The sequence below is a fragment of the Syngnathus floridae genome, chromosome 11 (genome assembly GCF_059516105.1).
Source record: "Syngnathus floridae isolate MCC-2025c chromosome 11, RoL_Sflo_1.0, whole genome shotgun sequence".
Lineage (NCBI taxonomy): Eukaryota > Metazoa > Chordata > Actinopteri > Syngnathiformes > Syngnathidae > Syngnathus > Syngnathus floridae.
In genome coordinates, this window is record NC_142423.1 from 7,012,157 (window position 1) to 7,030,837 (window position 18,681).

At 42.1% G+C, this 18,681-nt stretch overlaps 2 protein-coding genes across 3 annotated transcripts in view; both read right to left on the reverse strand.

The window, feature by feature from the left end:
* Positions 1-9,713: 9,713 nt before the first annotated feature.
* On the reverse strand, positions 9,714-12,398 carry LOC148390699 (uncharacterized). Of its 2 annotated transcripts, none has more exons than XM_088389843.1 (6): positions 12,394-12,398; positions 11,342-11,419; positions 11,004-11,129; positions 10,458-10,610; positions 10,099-10,281; positions 9,714-10,020 (listed from the first exon to the last, which is right to left on the reverse strand). In XM_088389843.1, the coding sequence occupies exons 2-6, from the start codon at positions 11,379-11,381 to the stop codon at positions 9,992-9,994; spliced, it is 531 nt and encodes a 176-aa protein (XP_088245969.1). In that variant the 5' UTR covers positions 11,382-11,419; positions 12,394-12,398; the 3' UTR covers positions 9,714-9,991. The 2 variants fall into 2 exon arrangements, with proteins under 2 accessions (XP_088245969.1, XP_088245968.1); XM_088389842.1 differs by lacking the exon at positions 12,394-12,398 and adding an exon at positions 11,755-11,773.
* The window catches only part of col7a1 (collagen, type VII, alpha 1), a 35,551-nt gene continuing 29,100 nt past the window's right edge, over positions 12,231-18,681 (reverse strand). The window contains exons 92-115 of the mRNA XM_088389633.1: positions 18,587-18,622; positions 18,279-18,314; positions 18,148-18,207; positions 17,942-18,067; positions 17,799-17,870; positions 17,686-17,721; positions 17,540-17,599; positions 17,425-17,469; positions 16,717-16,752; positions 16,535-16,570; positions 16,232-16,288; positions 16,089-16,160; positions 15,925-15,996; positions 15,763-15,798; positions 15,584-15,664; positions 14,535-14,588; positions 14,229-14,282; positions 14,099-14,161; positions 13,974-14,036; positions 13,776-13,892; positions 13,165-13,242; positions 12,742-12,795; positions 12,607-12,655; positions 12,231-12,235 (exon numbers count right to left, since the gene is read on the reverse strand). Of these exons, the coding sequence (XP_088245759.1) occupies positions 12,231-12,235; positions 12,607-12,655; positions 12,742-12,795; positions 13,165-13,242; positions 13,776-13,892; positions 13,974-14,036; positions 14,099-14,161; positions 14,229-14,282; positions 14,535-14,588; positions 15,584-15,664; positions 15,763-15,798; positions 15,925-15,996; positions 16,089-16,160; positions 16,232-16,288; positions 16,535-16,570; positions 16,717-16,752; positions 17,425-17,469; positions 17,540-17,599; positions 17,686-17,721; positions 17,799-17,870; positions 17,942-18,067; positions 18,148-18,207; positions 18,279-18,314; positions 18,587-18,622 (1,398 nt within the window). The remainder of the gene's footprint in view (positions 12,236-12,606; positions 12,656-12,741; positions 12,796-13,164; positions 13,243-13,775; positions 13,893-13,973; positions 14,037-14,098; positions 14,162-14,228; positions 14,283-14,534; positions 14,589-15,583; positions 15,665-15,762; positions 15,799-15,924; positions 15,997-16,088; positions 16,161-16,231; positions 16,289-16,534; positions 16,571-16,716; positions 16,753-17,424; positions 17,470-17,539; positions 17,600-17,685; positions 17,722-17,798; positions 17,871-17,941; positions 18,068-18,147; positions 18,208-18,278; positions 18,315-18,586; positions 18,623-18,681) is intronic.

Here is an 18,681-nt window from a genome sequence, read left to right on the forward strand (position 1 = left end):
AGAGAGGCAGAGACGCTTTTCACAAGGACGACCTGAGATTCCTCAAGGGTGAACACTCTCAATTCAAGCAGATTTCCCAATTACGTGCACCCCCGCATTTCCTTTCACACATACACACGCACGCGCACAAAAAGAGATGGAAACGGATGCCGAGCACCTCAACATGTAGGGAAGCCATATTTTTTTTTTTTTTTTTCAGAGGGATGTAGGATTCCACATCACTCTATAGCGGGTGCCAATGGAATCATCATCCTCCTCTGTCGTGAGCTTCCACTTTGTCACAATGAGCTATGAGCAAGGTCACAGTCTTTTTAAACGGTGACCTTGGTCATGCCATAAATACGAGGTCCGCATCCCCTGCTGTTGACATGCACACACTTGTTAGAGGACCGGCAGGAGACATAAAGTCAATGTGAGGAAAGGGATGAGGACGGGGATGGGGTTAAATGTAAGGTGAGAACACCTGCATAGGGCGGCGTCCATGAGCAGATGTCAGCGGCGCACTGGTCCACACATCTTGAGGAGAAAAGCCTGCTGGAATGGAGCTTTTTTTTATCATCGGCCAATAATGAACACAGCGTGATTATTATGCGGCCATTAAATATGCATGGGTGTGTGCAAAATTGGATCAGTGACGAATAGGAGAGTTTAATGCATTAGATGCACCTTGCACATTTTATTAGGTGTCACAGTAGTGTGAAAATATTTTTCTCAATGTCCTTCACTCGTGTTATTTATTTTTTTAATCAAACACAAACCTTAATCTGTGTTACAAAAATGGTTTGGTTTCTTCTTGGGTCATATAAAGGACTGTGCCTCTCATGTGTTGATTTTAAAGGGCACGAAAGGAGCCATTTTGATTTGGCTGTGAATCATGTCCGCTGTGTTTACGCCCACAATGGCGCAAACGCCCATTTTTAATTGCACCAAGCTGCATGTGCCTGCAAAAATATCGAAACTTAGTCTCGCCCACATTGTGGGTATTTTAGACTGCTCCTTGCTGGTATGGGAATGGAGCCCATAGTGTTTGAATTTTCATGGATATTTCTACACACACTTGCAGCGCCGCATTCTGCTAATTGACGCAGTTTTTTCTCTTTTTGCAATTTTTTTTTTTTATTATGATCATTTTCTGGAAGGTGGATTTGCAAGCTATTCTTTCAGCTTGCCGCCCTTTTCAATCTAATCGGGAATGTTTAATTATGGGGTTTGAGGCAAGGAGGCATACAAGGTCGGCGTCAATGACATAGCTGCTTATGTTTCTAAATATGGTTCCTTGCTGGTCCTAATTTCCATGTTTGGCCCAAGTATGATCGCATAGTATGACATAAATCTCTTACGCTCTCAGCTAAAAGGTGTTAGGCGTGCACAGTCACACCTCACCAGGCTTTTTCTGGAGCCCACCTTTCACATCACATTTACCAAACAGGACCATGGCAGGGTTATTTATTCATTTTTCTTCGTTTTTCAGCAAACACAGATGTGCGCTTGCTACCGTTCAGAATCTCTTGTGAAAACAGTGACATGGCTGGCCAGCAATTAGGAGCATGTGCCAAACACCCACATGCCGTATGCTTGTGCCACTGAGACACATACACACACACACATACACCTCCCCAACACACACATACGTTAGAAGAAACCAAATGACAACACTTGCACTGACATGAACACATATAGAGTTTAGCACGTCACTAAGCGAATCGACATTTTGAATGTCTAACTTTCTGATTGGATACTTCCAACATTTCTATATGGAGTAGATAGAAAACAATTAAAAAAATAAGAGGCTTCAAGCTGTTTAATGCCACTCGCAAATGAAGTTTACTCTCAAACTAATGAATGGTATTACACAAGGTGCATTTAAAACAACCACATTGTTTTGCCGTAGGAAAATCCACTTAGCTTGTTGATGCTAACAAATAATGCAAAACACTGCAGGTGAGCTAATGTATATTATCTCTTGAGGCTCTTTGGATGTTTGAATACAAACAGTGAAGAAACACATGTAGACAAGCAAACAATACATATAGGCATATATTCTTTATCCTCCTCTTGCTCTGCTTGGTTGCGATCGTCATAGTATATGTTAGCATGTTGGATTTTTACTGCTTCCAGGTGGCCAAAGCGAGCACAATAAATTATAATGCACAAGCTGCTTATTTCTTTACATTATATTTAATGACATTATAAGTATGTGTTTCTATAAAGTACAATAGAGTGCTATTTTCCTTATTAAAAAACAACAACATTGCAAACATTTGTTGGGTTTTTGGGGAGGCCCTAATGGCTAAAAGATAGATATCATATGCATTTAGATCCATATTTTACATTTCATATTTCCTGCATTAGGAAACAACATGACATTCCACGCACGAAGCTTCAGAGAAAGAAGCACCCAACCATTGATTCATCTGGACTATAACATCTCTGGAGAATCGTCTATCTCTCGTTTCTCCTCAATCGACAAACATCTTCCTTTATAGCTCTTTAAAGTCCAGAACGATAAAGCCCCAAAAATACCCATGCTGTTTGATCCCTTGATACACAAAGTTTTTTTTTTTTTTCCCTCCTGATATTTGAAGATTTACTTGGAAGTTATCTCCATTTTCATGACAGTAAATAGCAAGCGCTGAAGCATGACGCCATTTTGCTCCCTGCGGTGTTCCTGGTCAGGTTTTCAAATCAATGTAGAGATGAAGCATTCATTGAAGTTCTAATGCATGCAGGGTTGCGGATTTGCCCATGCCGCTTTGGTATGGATCGTATGCTCGTGTGTTTGTGTCAGCATCAGAGATCCCCGCGGAGCCTCTGGTCAACCTGGACCACAGTCAAGCCCTGCGGCTCAGCCCGCCTTCAACCTCGCAGCACGCTCAAAGATGAGATTAGATCACACCATAGCCTGCACATTGCTCAAATGCATGCTACACTGTACGCAGCATGTACAGTAGACAATGATGGCGCCGCAAACATTTGGAATTTACCAGCATTACTGGAGTCTCAGTATGGCACAATCAAAGAGCCAGTATGTAGGCTGTATCACAAATTTAAGTATAATATTGCTCAGTTTTGCTTCACTGGCATTATGAATGTCGAAACTCAGAATCACGACTAAATGCTGGAAGTCAAAGAAGATGTCTGAAAAGCATTCATGTGGCAACCAAACCCTGGTATTGCGCCAAAGCACTTACTAAGCGTGCAATCAGATTGCTCGGATGTCATCACTATACATCTCCAGGGGCCATAGCTGCTTGGTAAAAAGGAACATGAAAGGTCAGACACTATTTAATTCAAGATGCTGAGCAACCTCTATGAATCATCAAAACCAGTCAAGATAAAATACAATAATAGGAAGTTCAAAACAATAAAAAAAAAAGAGGCATCACACTCCAAAAAAAAAAAGCTAACAACTAGATTGTAAACTCATATGGCAACTAAATGGGTCATACAAAAAAGGGGTCATTGCGCAACTTAGGCAAAATGTTCAGACAGTGATTTTCATTCAGAGGATTAGAAGGAAATTCAGTGAGGAAGAAAACAAGCCCCAAGGAGCTACCACAAAGCAAAAATCATAATAAATACGTATAAAACTCTGGGAAATATATAATATATTCCTGTTAGTATTGTTATATTGACTGTCTATATGGGTTGCTCTACCATTTGTGTTCAAATATTCATTACTTAAAGGGCTATAAAACTCCAGCACTGGTCAAATCTTGAAAAAACTTATAAGTCACTCCTATGTCAAGGCATCTATCTCTGTATTGGGGATGCTTTGGCACTTATTTATACCCAGCATTATTTATGAATGCCCTTGAAAGCAGCATGCTGTCTATGCACCCTCATAGCTGACCTTATTACAGTCACGGCAACGAAGGACTTCTAGCTGGAGTATCCTATTAAAGAGAGAAAGTGCAAATGAAAATGTCACAATGCCTCCCCATGTCAGCCACTGACTCAGCGACACTTTCTGCTCAAACTGGTAAGCACTTGACTGTAAGAGGAGAGATTGATCCCGCAGACTTGAGAGCGAGTCCGACGAGAGGGGAGTGGACTCAGATCGCCAATAAATAATCCAGAATCAGCTCTGTACACAGCAAACATCGTGATGGTGGTGAGAGAGAGACCATTGTGGCCTCACGAAATGACCTTGGGCTGATGTTTGAAAGAGGCTAAGCCAGGGACAGAGGGCAGGCAGAGAGGATTGTGGGTAAATTTGACGGCCAGTAATGCCTGGAGCCAAATGGATTAAAAGGGGGAAGGTACAAGCAGGAGACACAAAAGACAAGACGCTCTGATTAAATGCCTCTGAGCCAATTAAAACGCTGCATCATAAATGAGCTCACATTTACCTTTTGCCAGCCTCAAGAAGGGCAACCAGAGACATGTGACTAAAGCACCTCACTGAAAGGGATTCTAAAAAGGTTGGCAGCTTGCTTCACTCTCTCATTAGTGCACCCAGGAAGGCACTTCAATATGGACTTTGTCCGTATGACCCGCTGAGACCCACCATGCACCTTTAGCGTCTGTTCAGGGGTGACCGGAAACTGTAATTGTCCTGCTGGTGTGTATGCAACCTTGGAAAGTTTACTGGCTCCTGCTTTACAAATATTAGAATTCGGGAATTGATTTGTACAATAGTCCAATTCATTATGAACAATTCATTATGAACAAAAATGACTCGATTAAATACTCCAAAATCATGTTGGACCACCTGCACTTCAAGTTAGACTTGGTTTTAGTGAGTCTGAAATCTAATCTAATTTCTGTTTGCAGATGTGCTGAGGCGAGGCAGAGACGCCGTTCTACCAAATTCAGTCTATTGCTCCGTCGGGGGCGAGGCTGCTTTGTGCCCTGGCACGCCCAGACTGGCTTGCCACCAACACACTCGACTAGACTTCCGCTGGCATGAAAATGATGCTACATCAATTTTTACACTGAGCGTCTTGCCTCCAGTGAAGCATGCTGGTGATAACATCATGCTTTCGGGCTCTTTGTCTTCTGCTGGAACTGGGGCGTTCGTTTGAACGGGTTCAAACTGTAGTCAGTGTTAGCACAAAACCTTTAAGCTTCTGTTAGAAAGCGAAATATGAATTATTTTTAAAAAGTCAAGAAACGCTTGCGAGAACATCTCAACTTTTGGGTCTGTTCTGAGTTGGCACTACATTATCACAGTTTAATTTTTAGTTGTACTGGTTGGTTATAGGTCTGGCTAATGGAAAAAGTCTAGAAAGAATTTCCGTGGTAATGTTTATATTATATACATACATGCGACTGAACAGACATGTCTGCAGCGGATAGACGGACAGACATTTGCGGCTACGTTCACCAAGCTCGAAGGAAGTGTGTGATGGATCGAAGATGAGACGTTCACTGACCTGTCACTTCAATGCCGCCTGTTTCCGTTCCCGCCCTGTTCTTCCTGACCCTTGTCTTGCATTCTCCGCTGTCCCTCTGGTTCCCCTCCTCCTCCAAGCATTCAACCTGTCAGCACTTTGCCTTGCCCACTCAGCCATACGCAACTGGCACAGTGGCATCTGCTGCCTCCTCGTTCTCCAACCTGCATGGAAACTTTCCAACAGCTCGTGGTCATCACCTCGCCAAAACATTAATGGATGGGTGTCAGCGTTTTCTTTCACTAGACCAGCACCAGGGTGTCGTTTGATGCTGATGGGGCACACATTTGAGGTGAGGCTTGTCGAGGCGTGATATGCTGAATGAATTGAAGCCCTTAGGCGGTGGAACCCCGAGTAATACATCCAAGATAACCTTGGTCACAACTCATTAATCGTCACTCTGAGAGCACTTCTGCATGTCACATTGGTTTAATTTCTTTCTTTTTTTTCTCAATATGTGATGGATTTCGATCCCCCGTTGATGGCAATGATGGCATGAGAGATTCTGACTTGGAAAGAAGAAATCATGTGACCAATCTCCAAAGGGTTCATGTCAATAAGGAAGAGGCATGATGAAGCAAGCGTGAGAAGATGAGGTTCTTGCAATCATTCATGACGTATTTTTATGCTAATGCTTTCACACTAGACGCTACAAGTGGTTGTGATACGACAAGTTATCAGAAGGGTCAAACTGCAGCAGACATCAAGGTCTTGAATCTGTTCCCAACAAGCCCGACGTTCCAGCTTCCGCTCTTTCCAATAACGATTTATTTCTAGCAATCTCTGTTTCCTAGCCAGCTGCTAAATTACAGATTAGAGATTTGCTTATAGGCGGCAGAGAGGGGGGAAGATGGAAGGAGCGCTAATGGGAATGTGCAGGTTCCAAAATAAGAAAAACATCTCAGAATGAAATACAGTTTAAGAGGGCAGATGAAAAATGACATATGCTAATCTTGCATCTAAAATATCCCATGAGAACGTTTTAATAATGGTGAGCCATTGTGACAGCCAGCTCATCAAAGCCATAATGAAGATAATATGCTCATAAAACGGACTCATTCTGGGGAGGGGAAAAAACACACGCACACACACACACACACACACACACACACACACACACACACACACACACACACACACACACACACACACACACACACACACACACACACACACACACACACACACACTCACACACTCAGCAAACAACACATCAGCTACTTGGCTATTTTGAAGGGGGAGATGGACAGATGAGGTCAAGTGAGTACACGGGCAGGGTGAGAGAATAAATGAGGGAGGAGAGTGCCAACGCTAGTATAGGCATAAATAAAAACTCATACCAATGCAAAATTTGAAGAAATGGAAAACTTTTAGACTCAATGTATTGGAGTCCCTGGGAGGCAATTACTGACTAGTGAAGAAAAAGCAGCCAAAATAAATGTACCCAGCAAGACTCTGCAACACAGCAAAATGAATAGAATATGGAAGTTAGCCAGGAAGAGCTTATTTGCATGTTGGAATAAAATTCATATTTAGAGATGTCCAGGGAACAAGGGAGAGAGTTTTGTGAATTTTATTTTCACAAAATGTTGCCAATGAATGATTGACATTTTGGTGACAGAGACTCTCCACGCTTTGCTTTTTTAACACATGTACAAAGGGAGGTCAAAACCTCCCATGTTCAAATTTGGTAAATTTGTTCATTTTTCACCTGGTGCCATTTGTACACTTATGCGTTTATTCCGCCACTATTCCTGAAAGTGACACCTCACTTTAGCAGCAGAATTTAGCACTGCAGGGAGGATCAATGCAAACTAAGCATACAAATTGGAATTGATTGCTGGAGAGATGTTAACACAGAGCTGCCAACCTGTCCGCATTTTAATTAGCAAATACATATTTTTATCTCAAAGCATAAAATGTGTGACTTGTAACAGAAGAAAAAAAATTCTCATCCAGATTTTTGCATGACTTCTTACACTCATCCAAAATGGGCTCCTTTATCCGTGTTGGAGGTTTTTCTTTTTCTTGAGCACCTTGTAATAGTTTTATAGTACAACTCGAACATGTATATGCTCTAATTGCATTATAGAAACAAATAACGCAGAGAGTTGATAGTTCCTCCAGAAGCGACAGAGGTTAGCGTGGCTTCACAGATATAGATGCTGAGCTTGGCGCACAAGTAAAAGACAAACAACTGCTGTATGGAGGATCAAACATAACATGGTGGAACGTGCTGGCGACAGCTTTATGATAAACACCTTCATACGAGATGTAGCCGTGAGCGCATGCATACGAGCCTCAACATGACACGCACAAAGCAAAAGTGACTTGACGAGCGGTATGGAAAGGAAGATGGAATTGAGGCGGATCGTATGCTAATAGAAGCGAGAGGCTAAAAGTGAAACAGAGAACATTTCATCGCTATAGCAACAGCCTTTGTACTTGTGGAGGCAAGTGGGTAGCGAGTGGGAGGGAAAATCTGAGGAGGCAAAAAGAGCGAGAGAGAGACTTTGGCTGGCCTCTTGGTGAGCTTCTACTTACAAAGCTTCTGCCAAACAGTCACCTTGAGGCATTAAACAGTCAAGGTCACCAGGGAAGAAAAATGGAGCAAACCTTACACAAACACGATGGAAGTTCCCTCTCGCAACCGGCTACTCTCGTTCATGGCCTCTACTCACAGACCAGATCTAATAACCGTGAAAATCTACAAAACTCTCTTTTATGGACATAACAGTTGTCATGTTGCACATTATTTTTACTGAGGAGCCGTGGCGACCATTGAAAAGCTTGTTTATGGCCATGTCATCATACCAAAGGTGAAAAAAAGGACATCATATTATCAGCGAGAACTCAAAATGGATTCATAATGATCTTTTAACTCCTCTCAGATCTCATCAATACAGCACTAATACTCATCATTCTCCACGGATAAGACCAAGTACTTTTATATTTGTCTGCCTACAGGTTATTGCTGAACTGTCTGCGTTTAATTCATTGCCTAAGGCAAATTCCCATTTCAATTAAACTGGCAAGGCCTTTCCTTAGGCTGTTTGGCCGGTTTGAATACATAACATGTATAAATAAATTAATAAAATCAATTTTAACCTGCTGAAAACATTCAAACTCACTTCCAAAGCATAGTGCGAGTAGTTTTGCTGCCTCTGTGGAAAAGTGTAAATAGGAAGAGTGCTGAAAGTGATTTCTATATTCTATGCAGAGGGCCAAAATCTCCATATTAAGGCCCATCTTTGGCTTTTATTAGAAATTACAATAACGTCAATGGGATCAGAAATGAAGCGCGAGCAGTCACTTAAATGGTATTAGATCACAGTACAGCCAATTTTGGTTGGATTTTACTCCGCTCGTGATAACCTTGACTTCCCCAAACATGAAAGCCAGATTATGAAATGGATGAAGGTTATTACAGCTGCTGCACCAGTCAAAATTGCTCCATTCACACGACCCACTTGTGATTTACAACTGGCTTACACTCTCCTGACATAAGTGACTGCTGCTATTTTTTTCCCCCCCAAAACAACAAGCTAAACATTTATGGAGTGATATTCATGACACAAAACATTGTTGCTTGTAATGTCACAAATCAAGTTGTTTTTCTGTGCATAAAGACATAATGGTGGAAATATGTCTTCTGTGTATTTTGCACTGTAATCGCTGAAGACAAGCTGAATGCACAGCGGTAAACGTGCATTTGTCAACAGTAAGGCTGGTGCAACACAGATCTTGGAGTGTGTGTGTGTGTGTGTTTGTGTGTGTAAGTGCCATGTGATTATGGTGTACAAAGGGAAAAAATAAATACTACAAAAATATTCTTACTATAGAAAGCATATTGCTGCCATGCCAGAACAAAAAAGTTCAAAGACACTTGAGAATGTTATAAATTTGACCGATTAACATGAAAACAGCAGAGGTGAATTCTTGGACTCATACCGAACTTATGAAAACATGAAATAGCACCTAACGTAATATCAAACTTTTATTTCTGTTGTGGCAATAATACTTCTCCAATTGACAACCATTAAAAGTCACCCTGCATTGTTTTTGCAAACAAACATTTGGATTCTCTGAAATGAACTTACCGCCCCACAGTCAAATGTCAACATGCCAGGTGAACAAGTGTGCATGCTCAAGTGGATGCGGAGTCACTGAATGCTCCCATCAGGGGAAATCAAGTGAGGGCAAGATGGCATGGAAGAGCAAAGGCACGAGCAGTCGTAGCCAACAAGCAGAAAATCTTCTCATTAATGAAATATGCTGATGAAAATGGAACATCCCAATTGGTCACACACGCACACACACATTGAAATGATTTATTTGTGTGGCCGCAGATGACATTGAGATTATATCATTGTTACATCGCATTTATAGTATTTAAATAATTTTAAGACGAATATAGTAGTTGCCTTTTCTGCCTTGTTTTATTTTATAAGGATAAAGCAAATTGATCAAGTGTGTTTTGATGTTGAAATAATAAATAAAATAATATTTACCATTGATATATATATATAACAATAGAATGATTTCAAAGCTATAGAAAGGATGATGCTCCTGTGTTGAGAAGGACTTGATCACCATCACCGGGATGTTTGCAGCAAGGGAGACCCTGAAGTACAGTCGAAACGTTTACTCGCCTTCACACATCAACAATGCGCACCCACGTGTGTGTTTGTATGTGCCTTACCTTGAGCCTTTCCAAGGCACACCTCCTCACACTCCTCCAAGTGAACAAATCGGTTGTCGTTTCCTCCGCAACCGCTGTAGATGAAGGGCCTGCATGCTTGGACGTGGCTGTTAAAGTACCAACGCAACGTGAAGCGAGTGCAGTTGCCCTCCTCCATGGATACCAGGCACGCTTCTCCTGGAGCTGCAGTGCACGTTTACGAAGATGAAAAAAGTGTATAAATTACGTTCAAAATAAGGTCAATTGTACACTGTGTTGTATAAAGACACATAATAAATACACAGAATAAATTGAAATCAACTGGTGTCATTCCTGCTCAAAACGTTGATTCCCCCAAAGAGGTTACGACCTTTCCCTACCTTCGCCTTGGGCTCTTTTGGTGGACCTGACTTTTCTGGCCTTGGGTGGTTTCAGAGCTGGAACTTTGCCTCTTCTTTCTCCACCAACTTTCATGACATTGGGTGCAGTTTTAGGGGCTTCAACTTTGACCGTTTTGTGTTTGTTGGGCTCATCTGCGGGAACACGAGGTTGCAACAGGGATCAACATGTTGTGTTTTTCAGAGAGGCCCCTGAAGGCATCATGAAACATGCTCAGCTAATCAAACAGAAATGCATTAATTTATTTATAGTCATTTATTTAAGTCCAGTAACACTGCCACTGATTATTATGTTATTTTTTAATTTATCATAGAAAACAAATGTATGGCAAAAAGTATGTCTTGAATGACTAAACATGAACAATCTGAATTTTTCTTTTTTATCATCGCGTGTCATCCAGACTGACAGTTGAATGCGAGACGACGACCATTTTCTCATCGAAGTCTGCTTGCTCCAGAACAATTTGCCCCCCACCCCTTCCCCCCACCCCATGACTGAAATAAAGTGCTCCAGGCCACGTCTCATACCGTCAGTGTGATTGTCAGCAGGAGGGAAATACAGCAGCTCATCTAAAGGGTCGTCATAGTTGTCGATAGAGTAGATGTGCTCGTAGTCGGGGTCGTTGGTGTTCATCACCACGCGCAGCTCACGGCCTGAAATGTCAGAAAGTGAATCTATCAGTGCACGCCTGCGAATAAATATTCCCTAACATTCACAAAGGATTAATCCACAAAGGGAATCTTGTGGTTTCTTCATAAGAAAAGATCACCAATGATGGAGTCCAACAGGGAGTGCAGGCACACGCAGAGATAAAAAGACAGAGGCCAACAAGCCAGGTGACGGACGGACGGACGGACGGACTCACCCTCCACAGCTTTCCGGGCCGCGAGTTGCTCCGTTGCCATGGGCTGGGAGCGAGCGACAGGATCTGACGCCGAGAAAGCTACCCAGGATGCAGAGGACAAAAGGTTCCACCGAAGGAGGACAGACAAGAGTGGGGAGAGGGAACGAGTAAGCGTTTCCACCAGGAGGGCACAAAGAAAAGTTGAGAAACTCAAAATATGAACCCAATCACCCCCCACCAAAGTCATCCCGCCATTGTGACACATGAAAGCGACACAAGGGTCATTCACGACATGCAACGGCTTCACAATGCATGGTGCAAGCTGCTTGGATGCACATTATTAAGCGCTGTGTGAGTGAGAGGCAATAAATAAATCATGGCTGAAATGATTGATTTGGTCTCATTCAAAGTTGTAATGCATATTGATTAACTACCGGGTTTATTTTGAGCCATGCGTCTCTCTCTCTCTCTCTCTCTCTCTCTCTCTTTCTCCTTGAAATGGATTTTGCTAATTATACATATTGTCTGAATTTCATACACAATGTTATACACTAATCAATAATGAGGTCATTTTTAAATTGACACCAAATCAAAATGAAGCATAATTAGATAATAACAAACGCTTTGATTGGGAGTTATTAGAACTACTTCATAGACAGCATGTCCACAAAGCTTCATTACAAAAGCAATCGATGAGATAATTGTGTCAACATAGCTATTGAAGTTTGGGGATTTATGTAAAATGGTTGTTGATCATGGTTATCTAAAATTGGATCATCATCAAGGAAATTGGGCTGCATTTTACAGTTTGTTTTTTTCAGGGGGCGGGGCAATGAGTTCTAAAAATGAAAAGAAAAACTGCAGCCCATTTCTGTTCTAACCCTTCAAATATTATCATTAAGTTTAAATATTAAACTGAAGGTGTTTCCGCAACAATCATTGGGTTGCAATAATATGGAGATGTTTTTGAATCAGTTTGGACACGTGTACTGTATGTGCAATATGAGTCATGCTGAATCACAACATGTGCGTCTCCCCCTTCCTCTCGTGCCGCCGTCCGACGACTCACTCACCTCCACACGCTGCGTGGCCGACAGATGGACAGGACGGAGAACCGGAGGAGAGCAAAAAAAAAAAAAAAGTCAGTTCAGAAGAGTCGTGACACCGATGCAGTTCAGTAACGCTTATGTTGTGGCAGTTGAGTCATACACAGCCATCTTTGCTCAAGTTCATTTTAGGGACAGCACACCTATGAATTAGCAATGCAAGGAGCAGCCAAGACTTACCACAGTGCTGACTCATTTCCGTGCGTACGTACTCTCTGACCTCAGTCTCCTGAATCGCAAATAAGACGGGGAAATAATTAAACATTGAAAGTGTCACAACCGGATTGTGCTATCGCCGTGGGCTCGAGTACTGACCGTCATGCCTGGCTCTCCTCGTTCTCCCTTGGCTCCATCTGGGCCCATTTCCCCCTGCAACATGGACAGGTATTAGAACATGCACGACCCACAGAGAGGCCTGCAGTGCAATCATTCATTAGACACTCGACTAAATGCAAAGTCAAAGTGAAAGGTTAATTCAGGATCACGCCGCTTCAGAATTTGCAATAGAACTGATATAATATCCTGTAATTGGCTATAAACAGGATTAGAGGCGCACAAATTCAGCAGACACACATCAAATCTGAAGCTGAGAAGCTCACAGAGGCAATAGATGGGGCATTTTTGTGACATGCATTTAAAGTAGTTGAGTAGTTCAATTATCCACTCGCTTTGGCTTCCACTTTACATTTCAAAGTCATAATTAAAGAAAAAAATAAATGGAAAAAAAAAAGGACAAACCACTACTCCGCGTTCCCCTGGGATCCCGGGAACACCACGTGGACCCACCATGGCCGGACCAACAGGTCCTCTTTCTCCCTAATACAGAAAACAGAAAAAAAAAATGTTGCTACAAGTCAAGCCGCCATGAAGATAGATGACTCATCATCCAGAAGCTGTAGCCGTGCCATCCATAAATACATGAAATTCACATAACGCCTTCAAACATCCTCATTGTGCTCGGCGCATGACACAAACTAGTAATAAATGATGAAAACTCTAAAAGCACTGTCGATTTAGCGAACTAAATCTCTTTCCAGGGTGAAGTCCAACGTCGTGCTTTCAGGAGGAACTAAAAAAAGAAAACCTTGAAAATCTCACTGTGAAAGCACGTGCAATCATAAGAGAGATATTGCTCTCCCCGTGGAGAGCTTTTTTATTTATGACTTCGATGATGACGGAGACAAGAGGGTCAAAGTCAGGGCTTATCGAACTGTCAATCACGACATGAGAGAAAACACTCAGGGAGCTGTGCCACAGTACAAGCAAAACATTCGACTTATGTAACTTTTTCCGTCCCATTGTTGACGTTCTATCCGGCTTGTCTAGATCATCAAATTGTGACTTATCACCTTCTGTCCTTGGAGTCCTTCAGGGCCTTTAGCACCAACCGTTCCTTGGGGGCCTGTCAGTCCAGGTGCCCCGTCCGCTCCTCGGGGCCCCGGGGGGCCAGGGATGCCGGACGGCCCCTGCATTTTAAAGGCGCACTTCATTATATACGTCCTGATGTTAGCGAACAAAACTTTTAGGTGGTGGACGTTCTCCCTCACCCTTTCACCTTTGTCGCCCTGAGTTCCTTTGGAGCCTTCGACCCCGTCGAAGCCACGGTCGCCCTACAAAGACAATTGCGGGCTTTGGATTGATGAAAACACTTTAATCAGATGAGTAAACGCACCTTGGGGCCGACTATTCCTTCTTTTCCCGGGATGCCCGGGGGTCCGGAGGAGCCCACATCCCCCTGAAAACAAAAACACATCTTGGGTGGCACCATCAGAAGCAAATAGCTGTTTTTCTAGTTGCCGTACCTGATCGCCTTTTCGTCCTGGTAGGCCAGGTCGCCCATGGAAGCCATTATCCCCCTGATGACACAAATTATGATCATTACATCAAATCTAAATCTCTTTTAATAGCCAGGTAAATCGCTTGTAACATTTTAAAATTTACAAAATATTTTTCCATTCTGTTAATATCAAGCCACCTTGTAATGTTTTCCAACTTAAAATTTTCCACTTATATTTAGTAAGTGAGAATAGGTTTGACCTATTTAATGTATAAAGAACAGACAGGGAATGTAGTTTCGGTTTTCCCTTATTCTTCTCCTCATACTTCACCTTTTCTCCTTTGGGTCCATCCCCTCCGCAAAGCCCCTTAGATCCTCGGTCGCCCTGGAAACGAAAACAACTTCATCATATCGAGACACATGGAGAGGCTTTTAAGTAACAGAGGATAAAAATACACCCAAGCCGTCCATCCATGGGCCATCAGTCCTTTCAATGGTCACCCAGTCCACTTTCACAAACACGCATCAGCCTCTGTGGCATTAGCAAGTCTCACAAAGCAAATGGACATGACAATTGTACATGATAATGGTTATTGAGGGGCCACTTACACATAAAAGTGGCAAAAGAGTAGCAGCAGACGGTGAGATACAGACAATTTACAGTGACTACCCAGTTATTCTAGAAAATTTGACTTTAATGTACAGATAATACACTATTTGATATGGATGTTTTGAAAATTACATAACTAAAGCTAGAATTGAGTGCATTTGTTGTGCTGCTTGTATTCTTCTGAAAATAATCCAAACTGGGTTTTAAGACGTTTCTTGAACTGAATATTATTATTGTTGTATATTATATATATATTATTTTGTTATTCAAGCGTATCTTACAAGGCTCTATTATTGTGACAGGCGTAACTTTTGTGCAGTGCGTAAAGTATCTCTGCACAGCAGCAACGTAATTTCTCAGACAAGCACTTGCGAGAGGGATGTCTGCGCTGCTGTGGGAGTGTTCACAATGATTCTCTTTATGCAGCTTAAGGAGAAACTAGGCCCACTAGACTCTCGGCATGGCAGAAACACATTTGTGCGGGGACTTTGTGAACCCTTCTTTTGAGTTCAGAGCCTCTGGTTTACTGCTAACATACTGATGCATTTAAAAATGTTTTTCCAAACAAGATTTAATTAGTTATTCCTTACCCCATTGTTGACCTGACCACGTTCTATGCTAACTCATTATTCCGTTACAGTCGATAGATTTTACATTCATTATCTTCAGCTTGATCAATTTCATGCTGTTATGCAGTTGCGAGTCGCATCATCCACCCATGAAATACATTTCATGCTCAATACCACATGAGTCAAAATCAGCTAATCTACCTTAATGCCTCTCAGTCCGACGATGCCAATCTCTCCTTTGTCGCCCTTGCGTCCGAACAGACCGTCTTTTCCAGGCAAACCCTGGAAGAAGAAGAAGAAACACAACAACCAAACATTCATCTATTGTCAGACATTTTCAATGCACAATTGGAAATATATTTGGATATAAGGAAACCCACCGCTTCACCGGGCACCCCGGCCGGTCCTGCTTCTCCCTGCGGAGAAAAGTGACAATTATAATAATCAGAGCAGAGAGATGATGATGATCTGCATGAAGAACTGTCTGTCTTTCCAATGCAGGTTAATTATAATGATCATCTGTGCGGAGCGCCGTAGCTTGCCTTCTGTCCGCCAGGACCGCGAGCACCGGGGAATCCATTGGATCCTTTTTCACCGGCCTCTCCCCTCAAACCCTGAAAATAAGATGACGAAAAAAAGTTTGGTTCCTTTTCAATCAACACATTATGATTAGAATTTTCTTGCAGGTACTAATTGGCGAGCTCACCGGCTCTCCCGGTGGTCCCTCTTGACCCTTTGCTCCTTTTTCTCCTTGCACACCTTTGGGCCCACGGTCGCCCTAAAATAGAAGGACGGTTTTGTCAAGAGCTGAATTGAACATTATGAAAGCCTTTTGGTACTGGTACTGACTTGTTCTCCTCCGCTGCCTTTTGCTCCAGGAGGTCCCCCAATCAGCATGGTATCCCCCTAAAATTGAGGAAATCATTTTGGAAATAAAATCTTTGCAAGTGAACCCCCATGACATTAGCATTGAACATATTCCTAAACTCTTCCTGAACTTTTTTTTCTATCTTCGTCACAGTCTGTCTTACATCCTCACTTTTTTTTTTCTTCCCCAACGTGTTTGTTTGGCTTTATGCATATGAATCACTGCGGGAGCGCAACAGGGCAAAGCACTGCAGTGGCGCTTATTAGACATTAAAATGCACACACCTTCTCTCCTTTGTTCCCTTGCAGGCCATCGTCTCCCTGAAAAAAACAACAACAACAAGAGCAAAACATTTCATCCTGGCACGTCAATGGAATTTAATTCACATGAGAAGAATGCTCGTGGGATGATGCTCGCATGATGACATGAACAAATGGGAAAAGGATCGAGTGTCATTAGTATTCACCTTCTCTCCCCGAGCACCGCGTACCCCTGGTGGACCCTGATGGATGGCGGGGGGGCACACACACACACACGAACACACACAATTATTCTGAGCTTGGCAATGAAAAGCATCATTTAGGCTGTGCTGCAGCTTATAAAAGCTGAGATGAATCTGGAAAGACGGCTCGTTGATTGTAAAGTATATAATAGCTTTTTATTTTTTTTTCCTTTGCAGTGAGAGAGCGTTTGTTGTGTTGCTCAATACCATCGATTTCCTTTCCTGCTAGTATCGGCAAAACCGAACCGGTACCGATACTAGCGGTCTGCATTAGAAGTTTATATAAAATTATGGAAGAGTACGTTTGAATAATTTATTTCTTTTAAACTCATAAAGTGGTCGCTCCAAAGTGGGCTGCATTTGGTTTGCCATCAAGTGACTCACCGAGAGAGAGCACTTATCTCTCCTTTGATGATAGTCATAAAAATTCAGGCAAACAATTTATTGTTTGTACGTTTTTACAATGAACATTTATATGACAACTTCAAATGTTACTTTCAATCATCCACTTTTTATGATGGATAGTGAGTGACAATTTGGCAATGGAATGGCTAGATTAAATTTTTGAAACAGATTGAATTCAACCTTAGATGTTTCATTGTATTTTGAATTTCAACAATGACTGAAATTATGGAAGAAATTGCCATTAATAGAAACAATTGATGAACTTACCGTTAAGCCCCTCTCTCCATCCAAACCCGGGCGTCCTTCTTCCCCCTAAAATATGACCAAAAATATGAAACCACATCAGTGTGTACGAGTGTGTAACAGATTTCAGAGATCTTACTCTTGTTCCTGGCTCTCCTCTCTCTCCTCTTGGACCCGTCACACCAAGTCCAGTTTCTCCCTGGTCAAATAAACGATGTGCACGTTTGTATAAATCTCAACTGGCTTTTTTTTTTTTAGTTACAATCGTGAGTTGGATCTTTGTACTTTGTCTCCTTTGGTCCCGTCGACACCAGGAGAACCCTGCAAAACACATTTTAAAAGACTGAGCTTATTTTTTTTTTTTTTTAAAGTTATATTGAAAGAGGAGCTAAACTCACAGCTTGCCCAGGAGGTCCAATAGGACCAGGAGGTCCGGTATTTCCCGACCGGCCCACAAATCCTTGAAGACCCTAAAAATGACAACAAGGTATTTTACAGCAACACCAAAGACATTTAAAAAGGTGAAAAAAAAAATATTCACCCTCTCTCCCGGTGGTCCAGGTGGTCCTGGGTCACCATGTTCTCCTCTCAGACCGGGAGGCCCAATATCCCCAGACTTGCCCTGCAGCCCTGGAGGACCAGCTGAACCGGGAAGACCTGAATCTCCCTTATAGTCAAAAGGCAGGTTGCTTTTTAAACTGAAAGACTGGAGCATATAGCGCCCATATTTCACATGTGTTTACTCACCTTTAACCCCTGCGGTCCAACAATACCTGCAGGACCTGACATTCCTACACCTCTTTCTCCCTGTAGCAAAAATGTGTCACTACTTCCAGTCAGATGATAGGGACATTTGAGGAACAAAATAAAAAACAAACCTTATCTCCTTTCGGCCCAGAAGGACCTCGCACCCCCTAAGGGACAAGAAAAGATAAAATGGATACAAGTAGCAACAACACGTACTTGGGGAAAACAAAGTTTAAAAAAAAGCTGCATATCCAAAAATGTCATCTTATTTAACTTGTTCAATGAAAAAAAAAGCAATATTTTATAAAAACAGTGTAATGTTAGCCACATTCAAAGGACAATGCTGTGCACATTTTAAATACTGAAAATATAAGAAAGCCGGGTTATTTGAATTAGAAATGATAATAAAAAGATGTGGACAATGAGAAGAGATACTCACATTTTCTCCTGGCTGTCCTGCTTCCCCAACCTCACCCTAATAATGACAACATATGAGCAACGTCACTCATCATCTACAGTGCACGTGATGCCACT